The sequence below is a fragment of the Lacerta agilis genome, chromosome 14 (assembly GCF_009819535.1).
Source record: "Lacerta agilis isolate rLacAgi1 chromosome 14, rLacAgi1.pri, whole genome shotgun sequence".
Taxonomy (NCBI): Eukaryota; Metazoa; Chordata; class Lepidosauria; order Squamata; family Lacertidae; genus Lacerta; species Lacerta agilis.
This window is the reverse complement of record NC_046325.1, coordinates 5,109,271-5,130,062: the sequence shown is the minus strand read 5'-3', so window position 1 is coordinate 5,130,062 and position 20,792 is coordinate 5,109,271. Positions and strand designations below refer to the sequence as shown.

General features: G+C 47.0%; 1 protein-coding gene and 1 non-coding gene across 2 annotated transcripts in view; both read left to right on the top strand.

The window, feature by feature from the left end:
• Positions 1–7,937, top strand: part of LOC117058880 (Fc receptor-like protein 5) — a 31,965-nt gene extending 24,028 nt beyond the window's left edge. Inside the window, exons 10-14 of the mRNA XM_033170293.1 lie at positions 1,404–1,694; positions 3,181–3,501; positions 5,342–5,449; positions 5,724–5,805; positions 7,754–7,937. Of these exons, the coding sequence (XP_033026184.1) occupies positions 1,404–1,694; positions 3,181–3,501; positions 5,342–5,449; positions 5,724–5,805; positions 7,754–7,937 (986 nt within the window). The remainder of the gene's footprint in view (positions 1–1,403; positions 1,695–3,180; positions 3,502–5,341; positions 5,450–5,723; positions 5,806–7,753) is intronic.
• A 12,362-nt stretch (positions 7,938–20,299) lies between these two features.
• LOC117059494 lies at positions 20,300–20,406 on the top strand. Its single transcript, XR_004427914.1, has one exon. It is a non-coding gene; the product is annotated as a U6 spliceosomal RNA (small nuclear RNA).
• Positions 20,407–20,792: the final 386 nt, after the last annotated feature.

Genomic DNA, 20,792 nt, shown 5'->3' with positions numbered 1-20,792 from the left:
GCTGTTCACAGTATGGGTTACTCTAAGGTTACCAGATTTTTTCCCCCAATGAATCCGGGGACACTGTTCAGCTTCAATGGATTTTGTATGGGGACTGATTTGTAAATCCGGGGACTGTCCACAGGAAACGGGGACGTCTGGTAACCTTTTGATCGCTGGCTGAGTGATTGCAGATTGGGTAGGCTGCGGCCTTATGAGACAAAAGTGCAGGACGTCAGCAGAAATTGCTTGCCAAAATTGGTAGTTTAGTCCAAACGGCAGACAAAAATGTGTGGTTTTTTTGGGAGAAAATTGCACTAAGATGCTGATGAATTTTCTATATATTTATATAATTTTATTAAATTTTCTGTTTTGCAATTTAAAATACTCATTTTACATCCTTAAGATATCAATGAATTCCCTTCTTCTCTTACCATGGTTCATTTTACATATCAGAAATCCCTGCACATTTTACAAAAAAAAAAACCCTAGGCCATTCAGTATTCCATTATTGCCTCCACCAAAACTTATTTACACTGTTGAATTTATCTTAATGCTGCCAGCGTTTTCAGCTGTACACAGTTATTTCTCATATATTCAATAAATGTTTTCCGATCTTCTTTGAACCTATGTTCTTCTCGTTCTCTTATTCTATATGTTAAGTCTGCAAGTTGTGCATACAGTGGTACCTTGGTTCTCAAACTTAATCCGTTCTGGAAATCCGTTCCAAAACCAAAGCGTTCCAAAACCAAGGCGCGCTTTCCCATAGAAAGTATTGCAGAATGGATTGATCCGTTCCAGACTTTTAAAAACAACCCCTAAGACAGCAATTTAACATGAATTTTACTATCTAACGAGACCATCAATCCATAAAATGAAAGCAATAAACAATGTACTGCAGTCACACAATCAATCAATCAATCAGTAGCTGAACTGGATTCCACACAGTCACAAAGACTTTGTTCCACACAGACCTCAGCGTAACACTCAAAACGGAAGTGTGGCACTCAAAACGGAGCACATTCGGCTTCCGAGAAAAGTTCGCAAACCGGAACATTTACTTCCGGGTCTTCAGTGTTTGGGTTCCAGGTTGTTTGAGTGCCAAGGCGTTTGAGAACCAAGGGACCACTGTATTCTGGCAACCTAACTTGCCATTTTTCTTTGTTTGGGGCCTCGCTCGCTTTCCATTTTGGGGCTAACGAAACACGGGCCGCAGTAGTGGCACACTTAAATGCTGGTGGGTTTTCACGAAGTTTCTTAAAAACCGCACTGTGAATCCCTGTAGAAATGCAGAGAACTGGAATAATGAGAAACACAGTGAAATCAAATCTGACAGGTCCGTCCATGGGACCTGACAGTTTCCTATGTGTATTTCCTGATCCACCCCCCCCAACTTTTTCCGTGTTCCTCCCCTTTGTTCTCAGGCTACCCTCCTCCCCCCAGATTCTCTGTGTCCCCCAGACAAGACATCTACAGAACTGGCGAACTGATAAACCTCACGTGCTCTGCTCCTGACCACTACAACATGTCCGGAGTCACCTTTTCCAGTCAACAATGGACACTATATTTCCAGACGCACCTGCCCTCTGGGGGGGCATTCACACATGCCCTGCGCCTGTCTCCCCAAGACAGCGGCAAGTATTCCTGTGACTACATTGTTATGCAGTCAAGATTGCGATCGCAGAGCAGCGACTCCATCCATATTGCAGTGATGGGTGAGGCCTCTTTTTTCAGGGTACGTGTCTTGGAAAGGGCAAGTGGGAGCCCAGGCAGACTTTGGGCGAGAAAATGTGCTTAACAGAATCCAAATACATGCTGAAAAGCAGGGTTTCCCATTCGATATTTTCATATGAGTCACCTTTTCACACCCCTCTTTTCTTCAGTGTTTTGTTTCTGCAACCCCATCAGTATATGTAATAATAATAATAATAATAATAATAGTAATCAACTTTTATTTATATCCCGCCCTCCCCGGCCGAAGCTGGGCTCAGGGCGCTAACATTAAATCTATAACATTGGTATGTCCGAAATAAAAAATGTCCCTGCCCTCATGGGTGTGAGAGAAATAACAAAGGGAGAGGAAGGGAAGTTTAAAAATTACTCATGAGCAGGAATTCAGGGAGATGTTTTAGAGGGATGTAGGGACGTGGGTGGCGCTGTGGGTTAAACCACAGAGCCCAGGGCTTGCCGATTGGAAGGTCAGTGGTTCGAATCCCTGCGATGGGGTGAGCTCCCGTTGCTCGGTCCCAGCTCCTGCCAACCTAGCAGTTCGAAAGCACGTCAAAGTGAAATTGGATAAATAGGTACCGCTCCGGCGGGAAGGTAAATGGCCTTTCCGTGCGCTGCTCTGGTTCGCCAGAAGTGGCTTAGTCATGCTGGCCACATGACCCGGAAGCTGTACGCCGGCTCCCTCGGCCAATAAAGCGAAATGAGCGCCGCAACCCCAGAGTCGTTTGTGACTGGACCTAAGGTCAGGGATCCCTTTACCTTTACGGACACAACAGTTCATGACCCGTGAAAGAGGTCCCTTCTCATTTCCTACTCCCCAAGTGTGACGTTCTCAGCCTTCATACTATAAGACCTTTCCCTCGCATCAGCGGAGGAATGAGGCTTGTCTACATCTTCCCGGAAGCTTTTTGTGTCAGTAATTCCATATTCCCCATCTCCTCCAGTTCAGCCCCCCATCATTCCAAGCAATAATGATTCATACTGGCCCCAAACCCACAAGCTTTGTCCCTCAACTTGGGCAAAATACTGGACTGCCCCAGTCCATCTATGTGGACCTCGGCCTCAATCATTTTGATTCAGGAAGACAGGAAGTTTACACAGCAGGAAGCTAATTGCAGATTCGTTAGAATCTCTTAAGTTCTATTATTCCTGGTAAGGCCCTTTTGATTCCCTCCTAAAAGAATAAAGACACCACAGCCTTCTTTTTAAAGCAACAAGAATTTTACTCACATTCAGTTCACGGATGGATCCCTGAAGGCAGGCTTTAGCTTAGAGTTACAGAAGAGGGTTTGAGTTCGTCCCATATGGGAACTCGCCCCACATGCTGCTGGCTGAGGGGAATTCCCAGCTCTACCTGGAAATGCCAGGGATTGAATCTAGGACAAGCAGATAGATGCTCTGCTACTGAGCCACAGCTTTTCCTCATCTTGTGGTCCCTCCTAACCCCCTCTCCTTTGTGACTGGCTGCTCCAGATCCTCTTCCTCCTCCAGTACTGAAAACGGACCCTCCGTACAGAGTGGTGAACGAAGGAGACCCCTTGCTCCTCACTTGCTCGGCCAAAGGAGGCGGCGTGGAGAAAAGGTTCCATTTCTACCGGGACGGTGTTGAGATGACCTCCGACAGCGATGGGTCTCTGCGGTTCTCCGGAGAACATGGGGGTGCCTCCCCAGGGGTGTCTGTAAACATCCCGCAGGCTAAGCTCAACCACACCGGGGAATTTGCCTGCAGGTATGAGGAAAAAATGAGCAGGGGGTGGATCGTCTCTCCGTGGAGTCAGAAGGTGTACCTCACAGGTGAGTGGTTTCGAACTGGTGGCAGTAGTTGGCGGTTAGGGCTTGCCGATCAGAAGGTCGGCGGTTCGAATCCCTGCGGCGGGGTGAGCTCCCGTTGCTCGGTCCCTGCTCCTGCCAACCTAGCAGTTCGAAAGCACGTCAAAGCGCAAGTAGATAAATAGGTACCGCTCTGGTGGGAAAGTAAACGGCGTTTCCGTGCGCTGCTCTGGTTTGCCAGAAGTGGCTTAGTCATGCTGGCCACATGACCTGGAAGCTGTCTGCAGACAAACACCAGCTCCCTCAGCCTATAGAGCGAGATGAGCGCCGCAACCCCAGAGTCGTCCGCAACTGGACCTAATGGTCAGGGGTCCCTTTACCTTTACCTAGGGTCTGCTTTAGCATTGGTATGACCCCCTTTGATATTTGAGTTCAAAGTCCCCCCATAGGCCTGGCTGATGGCGTCCAAAGGGAAGCAGAGCAAGATGTTTGGCACCAGCTTGGCTGCAGGAGTTGCCAGAAGGAGGTGTACAAAGGCACCATCCAACTGCCTTAGGGACTCCAGATTTGTGTAGGGTTTCCTCCTGAGCCTTTTCTTCCCCACAATATATCCTGCAAGGCAGCGGAGGTTGAGGGTCAGAGTCCTCTTCCCAGGTTGATGAGCCCAACCTGCCCCTCACTTTTCTCTACAGCACATCCGTCTGTGGAATGCTCTCCCCAGGTAAGTTCGCCTGGCGCCTTTTAGTGCCAGGCAAAAACGTTCCTTTTTAACCAGGCCTTTGGTTGATCTGTTTGACAACTGAGAGCCAGTGTGGTGTAGTGGTTAAGAGCGGTAGACTCGTAATCTGGTGAACCGAGTTCGCGTCTCCGCTCCTCCACATGCAGCTGCTGGGTGACCTTGGGCGAGTCACACTTCTCTGAAGTCTCTCAGCCCCACTCACCTCACAGAGTGTTTGTTGTGGGAGAGGAAGGGAAAGGAGAATGTTAGCCGCTTTGAGACTCCTTCGGGTAGTGATAAAGCGGGATATCAAATCCAAACTCTTCTGATACCCTTTAAAATGTGGCTCTTTTGGGGGGGGGGTGTTATTGGGTTGCTGTTTTTATTCTGATTACGTATGTTGTGATCTTTTCTGTGAACCACCCTGAGACCTCTGGGTATAAGGTGGCATATAAATTCAACAACAACAACAATATGCAGAAACCGCCCTCTTGACTGTTGGACCCACTATTTGGAGCTTGTCTTCACATGCACTTTGATTTGCAAAACAAAACAAATCCTATTTTATATTAAAACAGTGATTATAAACTGATGGTGATATTAGTTTGTATGATCACTGTGTTTTTAACTCCAGTGCAGTGGCAGAGGAAGCCGCCTGGCCACCCTGGGCGCCAAACCCTAAGGCAACACACCCCCGGTGGGGTGTTGCTCCATAGTGCGCATGTGTCGTGCGTCATGACGCATGGCCGGCAGCTGCTTTCCTTCCCTTTTTTTAAAAGGGCTTTTTTTCGGCGCTAGCCTGGGCAGAGGCGAGGGGCGGGCCAGCGAGGTGTCACGCTCCACCCAGGGCCAAAAAAAGCCCTTAAAAAAAGGAAAGCAGGCGGTTGGCCAAGTGAGCAAGCCGCATGCCAAGCGATGTTTTCGGCTCTGCTTTGGAGGCGCTGATCGTGGGGACGGGGCCCTGCCCCAAGTGTCACCCCCCCCAGGGTGGTACCCGGGGCGGCCCTCCCCCTACACCCCCTTGCTCCGCCCCTGCTCCAGTGAATTACTGTTACTGTGCCTTCAAGGGCAATGGCTGCAATGGAGCCCCCCCCCACCCCCCATTATTCATACCAACAACCGAATCCCCTTCTTTCCTTTCTGCAGTTTGGGCACCAAATTCCTCTTCGCCACCCCTGCTATATGCATGCTTGGCGATTCCACTGGCGATCCTGATGGTCCCTCTTGCTTTTTACTGCACGAGAAGGAAGAGAGGTAGGTGATGCTGAGGATCGTGGCCCTCTCCTGTCATTTCCAATTAGGGGGTGGTGCTCTCCTCTGCGTCGCGAGGGTGGTGGTCATGGAAGCAATGTTGGTTAAAAGCAAGCATTTATTTTGTTTTCCTTCGTGTTGGATGTGGTTAGGATGTGGGAGGGAGCCCTGCTTGTGTCTGTACTGTGCAACTACCAGCCACAAGAGGTTTGTTTTCAGGACCAGCCCTGTCTCACTGTCGTTCTTCTCTTTTCTCTCTTCATTTCCACTTTGGAAGCGTTGAAATCCGAGCAGGAAAACAATGAAGAAGCAAATTCCGAGTACCTTGAAATGTTCAGCGCCACTAGGAAGCCTCAGAGGTAATGGCAACTAAGGCTGGTATAACAGCACTGATGTGATGCATGTGTATCTTCATGATTTTTATTTTATTTTATTTAAAGCATTTCTTCCAAAAAGTGTTCCTAGACTGGCCGACCAAAATATCAATGGTCATGGCGCACAAGGAAGAAGGGAGGAGCGAAAGAGCCACCTCAGGCAGCAGTTCAGTTCTTAAAGTTTTGAACGTAGTTGGAGGTGAAGAGCACCCACAAACCATGCAAGGAGTTTCCGGAGGGGAGGAAAACTTGAACACAGACTTGAACACAGAACACAGACAGCCTGGCAACCTGGAAATGCAGGAGAGATTTATCAGAGTCAAGAGAGGGACAGCTTCCCATTGGCTAGGAGATAAAAGGATGAAAGGTGACTGGAGGAACAGGCAGAGGAGTGTGTCCCCAGCAGGAAAAGGAACAAGAGACCCCAAAGGAAGAATCATAGAATTGTAGAGTTGGAAGGGACCCAGTGGATCATCTAGTTCAGGGTTCAGCAAACTTTTTTCAGCAGGGGGCCGGTCCACTGTCCCTCAGACCTTGTGGGGGGCTGGACTATATTTTGAAAAAATAATAATGAACAAATTCCTATGCCCCACAAATAACCCAGAGATGCATTTTAAATAAAAGCACACATTCTACTCATGTAAAAACACCAGGCAGGCCCCACAAATAACCCAGAGATGCATTTTAAATAAAAGGACACATTCTACGCATGTAAAAACACGCTGATTCCCGGACTGTCCGCAGGCCGGATTTAGAAGGCGATTGGGCCGCATCCGGCTCCCGGGCCTTAGTTTGGGGACCCCTGATCCAGTCTCTAGTCCAACCCCCTTGGGTCAACAGGTTTACCACACCTATCAGCCAATCACCCATTCCCACCACCCTTCTGAGTAATACCTCTCCCCACCCTCTCACTATATATAAGGGTCTGGTGACTTCTGTTTCAGTGTATCTGAAGAAGTGTGCATGCACATGGAAGTTCATACCAAGAACAAACTTAGTTGGTCTCTAAGGTGCTACTGGAAGGAATTTTTTTATTATATATATATATTTCTACTGCGTCAGACCAACACAGCTACCTACCTGAATAAGGAGGGGGAAATGATTGGCATGTTGGAGAGAAGGGAATATGTCTGTAAGGGATGGTGTGGCTGGGACAGTGACAGAGCTAGTGGACAGGGAAAGGTGGGGGCAGAAGGGGCGAAGGGAGCAGAGCAGGATTCCTGCATTGCCCGAGGTTGGGCTAGATGACCCTTGGAGGTCCCTTCCAACTCTATGATTCTATGATTCTAATGTCTATTCTGGACCCCGGAGGTTCTGTCCTCAGACAGATGGCTTGATGGGAGTTTGGACTTCTTACAGGAGAGGGATTTGTTGAGTTACTTGGCCGTTCACCTTTGCCGTGAGCTGCTGTGTGTATTCTCTGTGTAAAAAACTGGGATGGAAACGTTTAAAAATAAAATAAAATAGTTTAGCAAGGTTATTTCCCCCTCCATTCATGCCTGGGTTTGGGAGATTCTTCCTGTCTTTCATATTGAAACCATCACGACTTCCTCCCTGAAACCTTTGACAATACAATAACTGGCTCCCCCCCAAAAAAATTTCTATTTAAGGAAATGGAAACTAAGCTATGGAGTTGGCTGCCACAGGATGTGGTTTAGATGCCTTTTGAAAATAGGTACATTCGTGAAGAATATTCCGCCAAAACATTTTAGTCATGACAGCTAAGTAGATCTTCATTGTGCAGGAGCAGTCTACCTCTGAATTGCTGTGCACTGGAGATAAGAAAAAGAGGATGGTCTGTTTGTGAGTTGCCCAGGAGTGTCCAGCTGGCTGCTGTCAAAACTGGATGATGCGAACGCTCAATTTGCTCCCAACAGCCTTGGGGGAACATCATTCTTTGAACGTATCCCTCAATTTCCTTCTGCTTTCTCAGGACTCAGACGCCTTTCACTGCATTGCCGCCCCCTGCTCTGCCTCAGCCCCCAATATCGCCATCAAGGATGGAGAACGGAGCCAAACTGGCAGACGACCAGGAGGAAGGTCTCTACAACAACATTCCCCTTCAGGCCAAGAAGAGAGCAGAGATTCTGAAGAAGAATGAGCCATCGGGGAGATGAAAATATTCAGATGGGAAGAATGGTTGTGTAAATTATGTGAATATTTGGAGTTAGCAAAATTGACGGATATAGTAAGACATAAACCAAAAAGTTTAGTGAAAAAGGAGTGGGAATGTTTGAATGAATATTTTAAAAAGCAAGGTCCAAGGGTAAACATCTGGCTGAGTTTAGAATGACTTTGTGAAGAGAAAAGGGATTGAATAGTGATATATATATATATATATATATATATATATATATATATATATATATATATCGATGCATTGTTATATTATGTTGTTATTACCAATAAAGATATAATAATAATAATCTATCTATATATAAATGTTCCCATTGTGTGTGCGCGCGACACCACCTTGCTCCGTAACCGCTGCACCAAACAGCATCAAATTAGGACAAAGCGTAACATGACCATCGAGGAAGGATCTAGCATAATTAAAAAACAACAACACACCTGTCACGCCTAAAATATAGAATAAAGGCAAAAGAAATTGGCGCGCACATTACATGTCACCAGCAACAGAACTGAAGACTCCAACAGCATCCAATAGAAAGGCGGATTGCCTGTTGACGTCATCAGACCTGCGCCAAAAAGAAAACCCTGTCCACCATTTTATAACTGCCATCTGTAAGCAGCCAAGGACTTTGTGACACAAACTGCTTAGTGGAAATGTGGAAAAAAGACAGAGCAGGAGGCAGGGCAGATGCGGAAGAGAGGGGGGAGAAAAAAAATGCGGGAGCAAAATAAGCCAAAGGCTGCCTGAGAGGTCGCAGTGAGTAAGACCGGCTCTGAGGGGATTTTGTCGCTGGGGTGCGTAATTTTGGGACTGGGATGGGGGAGAATGCTCTTTTTAATGGCGTAGAGCATGGGGCCAGTTAATTGTGAGGAGGGGGGTGTTTGTGGGGGGGGGGTGTTTGCGCTTTTACAGTAAAAAAAACCAGAGCAAGGCCCGCAGTAGGCCTCCATAAAGTGCCCAGTGCCCTCAATTAAAATGGCCGCTGCACACTCACAGGCATTTTAAAATTTCCCAAGTGCCCTCACCTAAAATGGCCGCCGCAACTTAGCATGATGAACACACACAGTCCCAAGTGATCAATACCACCAGACCGGCCCCTTGCTGACCCCTACTCTACAGGGACAGGGAAGAACGAAAACAGGAGCTTCCAGAATACTTTCGGGGTCAGAATTTTAAAAAGCAAAACAACAACAACACAGCAACGCGTGGCTGGGCAGCTAGTAATAATAATAAATATTCAGATGGGAATTTACGACCAGGGAGATGGGGTGCAAGGGGCTCAGGGAAAAGGGCAGTGTTTTGCCTTCCCCTGCCTACTCCAGCATACGGCTTGGCTCACTTTCTGCAGCTCTTTCCTCAAGAATTTATCTGTCTAAAACACTTTGCCCCATTGCCCAAGGGTTTTTTCCTGTAAGCGGCAGGACTTGCCCAATTAGCTGCTGTTCCTCCCCCTAGATCAAGGCTCCCTCAATGATCTTGGGATCCAGCTCCCATCAGCCCACAGGCAATATGTATAAGATAAGAGGAGAAGATGTAATGGAAATTAGTATTGTATTATTGTAAAATTAATAAAAATAATTTGCCCCCCCCCCAAATATTTCAAATCCTGCTGGAGACTTCCTGTATGGGTGGTACTTTGATAGATAATCCATCAATGGTCTTCAGTCCTCCTTAAACACATAATAATAATAATAATAATAATAATAATAATAATAATAATGATAATAATGTATTATTTGTACCCCGCCCATCTGGCTGGATTTCTCCAGCCACTCTGGGCAGCTTCCAACAAATATTAAAATACATTAGAATGTCAAAGATTAAAGACTTCCCTAAACAGGGCTGCCTTCAGGTATTTTCTAAATGTCAGGTAGTTGTTTATCTCTTTGACCTCTGGTGGGAGGGCGTTCCACAGGGCGGGCGCCACCACCAAAAAGGCCCTCTGCCTGGTTCCCTGTAGCTTTGCTTCTCGCAGTGAGGGAACCGCCAGAAGGCCCTCGGAACTGGACCTCAGTGTCCGGGCTGGACGATGGAGGTGGAGACGCTCCTTCAGGTATACTGGGCCTTTGAGGCCATTTAGGGGTTTCAAGGTCAGCACCAACACTTTGAATTGTGCTCGGAAACATACTGGGAGCCAATGTAGGTATTTCAGGACCGGTGTTATGTGGTCCCGGTGGCCACTCCCAGTCCCCAGTCTAGCTGCTGCATTCTGGATTAATTGCAGTTTCCGGGTCACCTTCAAATGTAGCCCCACGTAGAGCGCATTGCAGTAGTCCAAGCGGAAGATAACCAGAGCATGTACCACTCTGGCGAGACAGTCCGCGGGCAGGTAGAGTCTCAGCCTGTGTACCAGATGGAGCTAGTAGACAGCCGCCCTGGACACAGAATTGACCTGCGCCTCCATGGACAGCTGTGAGTCCAAAATGACTCCCAGGCTGCACACCTGGTCCTTCAGGGGCACAGCTATCCCATTCATGACCAGGGAGTCCCCCACCCCCGCCCACCCCCTGTCCCCCCAAAAACAGTACTTCTGACTTGTCCGGATTCAACCTCAATCTGTTATCTGCCATCCATCCTCCAACCACCTTTAAACTGCGCGATATTAATATCTGCAACTGGCCGAGCACCCGAATGCACTTTTTGCATCTCACCAAGGGCAAAGGGAAGGAAGAGGCTCTCAGAGATGTGACGGTCGGTGAGAGGTGTTGCTGCCGCTTGCCAGACATCAAAGGTTCCCAGAATGCCTTGCAACTAGTAAGCTGCTCTGCAGAACCTGCAAAGCTGGTTGTTCTTAGGGGGAAGAGGGAGGAGGTTTCAGAAGGCGGCATCATGCCTGCTTTGTGCGCCCATTTCACCCACCACCCTCTATGTGAAGAGCACACACCGGGAGGGGCGATTTTTCTAACTCCTTCCAGCGGTCGCGTGTTTATAAGAGTTTATTGACATTTTTCTTATTACAACAAAAACCCACACCCACACCAACATTAATAAAAATACAAATCACTTACTCACTAAAACAAACACAAACATCGCCAAGTTTTCTCCTTCTTCCTTAAGCTTCTTCTCAGAAAAAAAAAAAAATTCCTATTTCCATATCTTGACACGACTTCCCCTGCCTTTTCTCCATTGGTTTTACACCTAATCTATTTTTCTTAACCCCTTCTTTTAGAAATTAAACATACTTTTATATATAAAATACAAAAATCATCTTACTTAACATGATCTACTTTTCATCTTGCACTAGTCTTCTTAGTAATACCCCCATATGATCAAACCTCATCCTAAATCCTCATCTATTATTCTTATCTTATTCTTAAACATTACTTATTCTTCTGTCCTGCAATCTGTTGCTAGTCACATAAAACTTCAGATGTCTCATTTGAAAAACAAAAAATCTAATCAAACTGCCGATCTTCACATTCCAATTTCAGATTACCATATCCAACCGTTTTAAATTTAATTTATTACTTCACCCCACACCCCTTCTGTCCATTGTTTTTCTCCTAGTAGTGCCAGAGCCAAGTTTCCAATTGTCTATTCTTCCCAAAGAGTCACAGAGGCAGGCACAGTTCAGCGCGCTCCTTGCAACGAGCTCCAGAGTATCCATCTCGCGATCTCCCGGCTGTTCCATTCCTCCAAACCATTCTTCTTGAAAATAGCTCAATTCTTTGTCCCATGCCCTCGAGCTCACACCTCGGGGGCTGGATATAACAGAACTTATTACCGTCTTGGGGCTGCCACCCCCAAAGACGGAATCTTTTTCCTTTTGGAGCAGCCCTGTCTTTTCTTTCCATCTTCCTACCCACCCTCTCAGCTCGCGGCAGACACGTTCTTCCAAAGTATCAAAATATTCAGAAGCCTCCTCTGCGGGAAATTCATTTCTTATCAGGCCCCCGCACAAGGCTTTTACTTTCCAGTAGAGAATCTCCAACCTCAGTTCCAGGAGTCTTTGTTCGTCCGTCAAAGTGGAATTCAAAACAAGCCTCCAAACAAAGCCCAACACAGTAGAAGGAGGGGTAGGAGTGAGTGTCATATTGCAATTCCTGTCTTTATGTCCGGTTAGAACTTTTCGTCGCCATTTTCCATAAAATCAGTATGCAAAGACCGAGACTTTCAAACCGAGATATCTTTCACACCTTTACTCCCCGAAGGGAAATTGTAACAGTCTCACTCTCCACAATTCCGATACTTTATATCCATTTAGTAGCAACAGTCATTCAAGCTGGTTAGCTTCTTCCGACCAAAGGGAAAAGGGCAGGCTGCCTTTCTTCTTCCCCCGGATCGTTCCATACAGTAAAATATTTAGTCCAATCTCGTACTTACGACCTCCGGGTTCTTCAGGACCTAACATCACAGGTAGAACTTCAACGCTCATCTCGGGATTTGTCGCCGCATTTGCATCCCGGTTGGGGCATGTCCCCTATGGCCCGGCTCCGTAGTCCCTTCACCCCCACCCCCCCTTTACAGGGGGAGCGGGGGAAGGGTTCGGAGCACAACGGGCACCGCCGGGGAGCCCAGGGCGCGGGACGCTCTTCCCGCGCCCCAACCGGAGCCCCGCTTTGCGGTTGCGGGGCTCCTAACCCCCGGGATGGATCGGGCGCTTCGCAGCCGAAGCAGCCCCGACCACCCGCTATGGCGTCGCCAGCCGGAAGTCTGCCAGCGGTCGCGTGTTTAAAGCATGCCAAACGCACAGCACTTCTCCCAAAGTCCGCCACTGTCAACACGGACAGATTCTCCCCTTGCTGTGTGTGAGGTTTGATTTAAACTGGAGAGAACGGCAGGCCTTGACCCTGGGGGCTCTTCCTCTGTGTGGCTGTGCAGGGAAAAAACAGCACTCCCTCACTTGGTAAACCACACTGGCCACTTCCCCAGATTCCTCTCTTCTCAGAAAAACAAAACCAAACCACAGCTCCCTCCGCAGATCCCTGCTAGTAATATCAGGCTGCGGCTCCCCCTCTTGCATCATCTTTCAAAGGAACGGTTGGGGTTTTGCCCATCAGCTATGGAGAAGAGGCTGCTTCTGGGCAGCTTGCCTCGGCAGTGACACCCAATATACACAGTACTTCCCTGACATGTCATAATTCAAAGGAATTCCTGTCCTTTTTTGATAATACAGTGGTACCTTGGGTTAAGAACTTAATTCGTTCTGGAGGTCTGTTCTTAACCTGAAACCGTTCTAGTAAAGAAATAGGTACCGCTCCGGCTGGAAGGTAAACGTGCGCTGCTCTGGTTTCGCCAGAAGCGGCTTAGTCATGCTGGCCACATGACCCGGAAAAACTGTCTGCAGACAAACGTCAGCTCCCTCGGCCTGTAAAGCGAGATGAGCGCCGCAACCCCAGAGTCGTTCGCGACTGAACTTAACTGTCAGAGATCCTTTACCTTTTAGGGTTGCTAAGATATATAAGACAGAATCAGATAACTGCTGGAGATGAAAAGAGGTGGAAGGAACGTTCTTTCATATGTGGCGGACTTGCAAAAGGGTAAAAGAGTACTGGGAAATGATCCGTAACGAATTGGAAAAAAATTAAAAATAAAAGTACTCCCGCTCCCCCAAACAGAATCCTTTCTGTTGGAGATAATTCAGACTGAAATTCCCAGGTGTCAAAAAAGGTTATTTATGTATGCCACTACTGCGGCCCGTGTTTTATTAGCCCAATAATGGAAAATGAGCCAGGTTCCAACTAAAGAAGAATGGCAATTTAAGCTGACAGAATATGCACAACTTGCAGACTTAACATATTGACTAAGAGAACAAGAAGAACATACGTTTAGATAAGATTGGAAAACGTTTATTGAATATATGGGAAATAATTAGGTATACCTGAAAACTCTGGCATTAAGATAAATTCAACAGTGTAAACAAGTTTTGATGGATGCAATAATGGAATACTGAATTGCATAGTTTTTGTAAAATATGCAGGGACTTATGACATGTAAAATGAACCATGGAAAGAGAAGAAGGGAAGTCATTGATATCTTAAGGATGTAAAATGAGTATTTTAAATTGTAAAACAGAAAATGTAATAAAAATTATATACAAAAAAGAACAGAAAAAGAGACAGCCTTCGAAATTCACACTAATTTTGCAGTTCTCCAGCTGAGCAACGTGTACGAAAAATGCACACTTAGGGTAAAATGTGTGCATATATTGGTGAAAATAGCATGCAGGGACACATTACGATCGGGGAAAATTGCTTTGCAAGGATGTGCAGAGAAAGCAAAATTGCATAGGCAAGTATGTATGCTAGGAGATATTCCCTCTAAGACGCTGCTGAGTTTTTATGAGAATTAAAAAATAAATAAATCACAAACTGATGTGTCAGTGTGGAGAAATGAGGGTGGGGAAAGGAGAAAGTGAAAGGGACAAATCCATCCATTGCTTCACACGGGACCTGCCCTCTCCACTTCTGGGGCATCTCTTTACTACACAGCCTCTTGGCGGCTTTGTTTTTTTTTTTTTATTAGAGATTTTCTAGGTTTACAAGTGTACAGTGTCTCTCGCATTTTTCCATGTAACATTTTTACAGATCATTGTTGAGAACGGAAGAGAAGATCGCTGTAGAGGACCTCTTTGTCTTTTGCCGAGATGGGATCACCCTTCAGCGTTGGTTCAGAGGGAGTCACCGCCGATGGGGAGGCAATGGAGGCATAGGTGACGTCTGAGCTCTGAGGACGGAGAGGGAAACTGAGGATGAATCACGGCTCAGGCCAGAAAGCAGAAACGTCTCAGGAGCAGCCCATTGAGAAGGAGGTTTCTCTCCCTCATTTTGGAGCGGGGTTGCAACCCACTTTCCCAGTACACCCCCCAGGGATCTCTGCAAAATATACTTCAGTGGGATGACCAGCAAAATAATATCTGACAACACACACACAAGAACTTAAGAATACACACCTTTATGGCAGGGCCGCCTTACCCATAGGCGCTAGGGGTGTGGGGCACCCGGGTGCTGTGCTCTCAGGGGTGCCAGGCCCAGAGTCCAGGCCCAAGAGTTGAGTCTGGGGAAGAGCCCCCCCCCCCCGTTGGTCGGAGTGCCACGGTGGGCTCTTCTGCTGCGGATGGCTCTGCATCGCGAGTTCAGGGGCGACTGAGCCAGAAAGACGCTGAGGTGGCCGGACAGCTCTGCCCTCCTGTGCGCCTGGGACTGGGCAACCAGGGGGACGGGGACGCAGGGTGGATCTTTGCACCCCGGCGCCACATATGCTTAAAACAGCCCCGCCTTTAGGCGCCAGGCAAAAAAGGTTCCTCTTTAACCAGGCCTTTGGCTTATTGACACCCAATGCCCTTTTAAATGTGTTAGTGGGGTTATTGGTTTCTTATTTTTAACATGCATTTTGTGTTATTTTATATTGTAGTTTTATGTTGTGGACTGCCCTGCGATCTACGGATGTAGGGCAGTATACAAATAAATATAATAATAATAATAATAATAATAATAATAATAATAGACTTGCAGGGCTAGGCCAGTGGCCCATCTAGTCCAACATCCTGTTCTCACAGTGGCCAACCAGATGCCTGTGGGAAACCCACGAGCAGGATCTGAGCACAAGAGCTCCTGTACAGCGGTACCTCGGGTTAAGAACTTAATTCATTCTGGAGGTCCGTTCTTAACCTGAAACTGTTCTTAACCTGAAGCACCACTTTAGCTAATGGGACCTCCCGCTGCCGCTGCGCCCCTAGAGCACGATTTTTTGTTCTCACCCTGAAGCAAAGTTCTTAACCCGAGGTACTATTTCTGGGTTATTGGAGTCTGTAACCTGAAGTGTCTGTAACCCGAGGTACTATTGTAGTTTCTAGCAACTGGTAATCAGAAGCATTGCTGCCTTCAGCTGCGGAGGCAGACAACAGCCATTGTGGCGAGCAGCCACAACCGATGTGGCTGAATCAGTTCATAAGTTCTGTTTTCTGTTTCTGACATCGGCCTGACAGATGTATCTGGGACTCTCACAAGCTATCAGGTAACCATCCCTTTTTTGTTTATCACCAGTAGTCTGGTAGTTTGGAAAGGACACGGGTGGCGCTGTGGTCTAAACCACTGAGCCTCTTGGGCAGGCACCCCCAAACTCGGCCCATCAGATGTTTTGGGACTACAAATCCCATCATCCCTAGCTAACAGGACCAGTGGTCAGGGATGATGGGAATTGTAGTCCCAAAACATCTGGAGGGCAGAGTTTGGGGATGCCTGCTCTTGGGCTTGCCGAAGTTGCTCTGTCCCAGCTCCTGCCAACCTTGCAGTTTGAAAGCACGCCAGCGCAAGTAGATAAATAGGGACCGCTGTGGCAGGAAGGTAAACAGTGTTTCCATGCGCTCTGGGACTTGTCAAGGTGTTTCCATTGTGCCAGAAGCGGTTTAGTCCTGCTGGCCACATGACCTGGAAAGCTGTCTGTGGACAAACGCCGGCTCCCTTGGCCTGAAAGCGAGATGAGCGATGCAACCCCACAGTCGCCTTTGACTGGACTTAACCGTCCAGGGGTCCTTTACCTTTTTTTTGGCCTTACCTTAATTTGTGGAGTGGGGGATAAGGGCTGTAGCTGAGCGGCAAGGGAGCTCCCAGGTTTGATTCCTGAAGGTATCTTCAGGTAGACTCCAGTCTGAAACCCTCAAGAGCCACTGCCAGTCAATGCAGATAATACTGAGCTAGACTGACCAATCGCCTGACTCAGTATAAAGGAGCTTCTTGTGTTCCTCTGTTCATGGATGGCCAATTTAGCAGTTATAGCCACAAGAGGTTCATGAGGTTGTTTTTTGTTGGTTTTTTCCATTCAAGTGGCCATCCCTAAATGGCCTCGGTCCAGTATACCTGAAGGAGTGTCTCCACCCCCACCGTTCTGTGGTCCAGCGCCGAGGGCCTTCTGGCAGTTCCCTCGCTGCGAGAAGCCAAGTTACAGGGAACCAGGCAGAGGGCCTTCTCGGTAGTGGCACCCGCCCTGTGGAACAGCCTCCCACCAGATGTCAAAGAGAAAAACAACTACCAGACTTTTAGGAGACATCTGAAAGCAGCCCTGTTTAGGGAAGCTTTTAATGTTTAATAGATTATTGTATTTTAACATTCTGTTGGAAGCTGCCCAGAGTGGCTGGAAACCCAGGCAGATGGGCGGGGTATAAATAAATTATTATTAATTATCATTATTGTTATTATTATTATTTCCCCACTCCTTGCGGTAGCCAATTCTGTAAGGACAGCTACACACTTGTTTATAGTCATACCTCTAGATACGATTGCTGCGGGTTGCGTTTGTCATGGGATACGAACGCTCCGAACCCGGAAGTACTGGAACGGGTTACTTCCGGGTTTGGCAGTTTGCGCATGCACAGAAGCGCTGAATCGCGTCGCGCGCATGTGCAGACGCGAAGCTTCAGGTTGCGCGCTGCTCATGTTGCAAACGGGGCTCCGGAACGGATCCCGTTCGCAACCAGAGGTATGACTGTACTTGTCTCTGTCACCTGGATGGAAAAACAACCATTACAATTTCTAAGCTTCTTTGGAAGATATCCTGACACGTAAAACTGGTTTCAATAAGAGGATGGACTCAATTCCCGAGCTCAGATGGAAGCAAAATGCAAACCTAAACCTTTCTACTTACTTTGACCCGAAGGTCTGTCATTTGGGGCACCGACAACCCTAACATGTATTGACTTGATTCCTCCTTGCTTTCCTTTGGCTCAGATGCTAGCTGATATTTTGATGTGTCCAGGGCAAAAAGAACTATAAAGAAAGAGAAAAGGAGTGAAAAGTTAAAAGTATGGTTATGCACCATCCTAATCTCTGATCTGTGAGAGACTCCACAAATTCCTGCAATGATCCAGGGCTCAGTTTCCTTGGAATAAAGACCAGCAGAGACTGTGGTGTCTCTAGGGTATATGGTTTTATTTACACACATAAACAACCAGAGCATAGGATGGAAGTTAACATAGCATTGACATCCTCGTAGATCTTGCTTCCCCTTTAGCTTTCCAGGATAGCCCCCAAACCCAGAGCAAACATCTCTCTCTCTTAGAGATGGGAAGGCCTGGAAAACCCCCAGAAAAAATGGAAAGTGTCCCCCCCATTTTTCTGCCCCCCCCCAGCCTTTTTATCTCTACTCTCTCTCCAGCTTCCAACTCTCCCACAACTCTGCCTATTGTTCCCCTATGTAGGTAGGTGAGGAACTGGAAGAACGGCTGACCCATCTATTCTATGACACAGAGCAACTTCTTTCGTTATGCTAAATTGTGGTACTTAACTAGCCAGCCAAAGTCATTAACTTAACAAAGTGGGCTGGTTTCCATTTACAGATTTTAGCCTGCACAAAGTACCATAGGTTTGGAAGAGTCACAGGGTATCCTTCATACTGGCCCCTCAAACTCATAATAGTATATTTTCATCTTTGTTATCTATTATTATGGGATTATATAACAGCAGTGCATAGTTAATCTATGGAACGAGGTCCAACAGGAGGCAGGCTCTTCTTCTGGGGATTAAGCTGGATGGTCCCAAGGTCCCATCACTTACGGCCTTTCTTTCTCCAACAACAGTAAGCGAACAGGGCCACTGGCATCAGAAGTAGACTAGCCCACCATGCATGCCTCACTGATGGAGCAGGTGAATTTGGCAACTGAGCTGTGAAGACAAAAAAATAAAGGAGCGGGGATGAGTATGCCCTTAAAAAAACCCAACAGGCTTACTCCTGAAAATTCAACACAATGTTGAAAGCTAGTCTTTAAAGACACCATAAGGAAATATATTAAAAAGAAATTTGGCAAAGGGTGTTTAAGGGGATAACAGAAATCACTGGGTTAAAGCTGATCAGAAGTCCAGAGGTAGCATTATTATCGATTTACGATGGGGTGCACGGTTCGCAGGCTATGAAGGACTTGCTCACAAATTTATTAACAGCTGCATGAATTATTATAGCTAGGAAGTGGAAGGGGCAAGGGGAACATAAAAGGGAAGAATGGTATAAGGAGGTGTGGGATATAGCTATGAATTATAAATTAACATGTGCCATTAAGGTAAGACGGGGAATACGCAGGAGGGATGATTTTGAGGAGATATGGAGGGTGTTTGCAGAATTCGTACTGTTAAAACGGAAAGGGGTCAAACCATTGCAAGAGGTGTTGAAATTTTGGGAGGCTGGATAGTTACGATGGAATGGCCTCGGTGGTGGGGTGCACATTTTTATTCGTATTTATTTATGATTATTACTTTGTCAAAATATAAGTAAGTAAGTAAGTAGGAAAGGAAGGAAGGAAGGAAGGAAGGAAGGACGTAAGAGGAGCCTGCTAAATCAGCCAATGGCCATCCCATTCTCACAGTGGCCAACGAGATGCCCATGCCCCAACAGGAAACCTGCAAGCAGGATTCAAGCACAACAGCTCTCTCGCCTCCCGTGGCTTCCAGCAACATTGCCTTCAACTGTGGAAGCAGAGCGTTGCCATCGCGGCTTGTAATGTGAGTCGTAATATTGTGATTACGGCCACAATGCTTTTCCAAATGAGAAGAGTGTTGGACAATGCGGGGCCCAGAGCTCATTTGGACATAATCCCAGGAGGAGAAGGCTGAGAGCTGGGAAGTCGCAGGCAGCAAAGAATGGCTTTCTTCCCACCCCTTGCTCTTTCCCCTCCACCCTTCAGTCTTGGAGTTCAAACACAATACCCATGAGAGAACCGTCCCACTTCTAAGGTGGGTTCTGTGTTCCCAATGGGGCATGGCTCACCTGTGACATTCACTGTTTGGCTCCAGGGAGAAATGATCCATTGGTTGCTCAGTTTCTGCTCATACCTGCAAGCAAATCCCCCAGCGTGGATGCTGGCTGTGACAGGGACCAGGAGGTTTGCAGAGGCATTTGAGAAGGCATTCCTGGGTTCTCCTGAGTCTGTCAGCGACTCTTCACTGCTGGAGGAAATCTTGACTCTATCCTTGTAGAAATGGAACCTTTGCTCTGCGTCGCTGCCAATGGCCGAGCAAGTGAGGCGCAGGAATCCCCCTGCGTTCACCACTCCAGACAGAGGATCCACTGTCAGCACCGGGGCAGGAGGAAGATCTACAGGAGCTGTCCGTAAAGGAAAATGAGTACAAAGGCTAAGTGATTTGGAGTCTGTGGCTCACTGAGGTTTTAAGGGGCAAACCATAACTAAACCGGGTTCATCCAGGCAGGTTTGTCAACAGAGAGTCGTGGGTTCATGATCAGGAGCATGTGTTGCACAATATTCAGGGGAATGTGCAGTGTCCGGGAAGGTAAATGTTAGCTGGCTAAACTCTTGATCCCCGTTTGGGGATCTGTACTACTCATGTCATGTGTAAGCCATCAAATTGCATTAGAAGTCTTCACTGGTACAATAGCAGAAGCTCCCCACATCAGAGGGTGGTGCTTGCTTCACCAGCACATATACTAAAATTGGAACAGTACAGAGAAGATTAGCATGGCCCCTGCGCAAGGATGACACGCAAACTCGTGAAGCGTTCCATATTTTTTCTGGGCGATAATTTTTTTTAATAAGGACTGGAAAACATTTGTAATATATTTGGCAGAACACTGTAAACGGTTAAAAACATTATCAAGATTGAAATAACACTTGCAATGTGAAAAGAACTACAATAGTACCTCGGGTTACAGACGCTTCAGGTTACAGACTCCGCTAACCCAGAAATAACGCTTCAGGTTAAGAAATTTGCTTCAGGATAAGAACAGAAATCATGCTCTGGCGGCGCAGCGGCAGCGGGAGGCCCCATTAGCTAAAGTGGTGCTTCAGGTTAAGAACAGTTTCAGGTTAAGAACGGACCTCCGGAACGAATTAAGTTCTTAACCCGAGGTACCACTGTACAGGAGAAAATAGAGTTTTATGGATAATATGATTTGC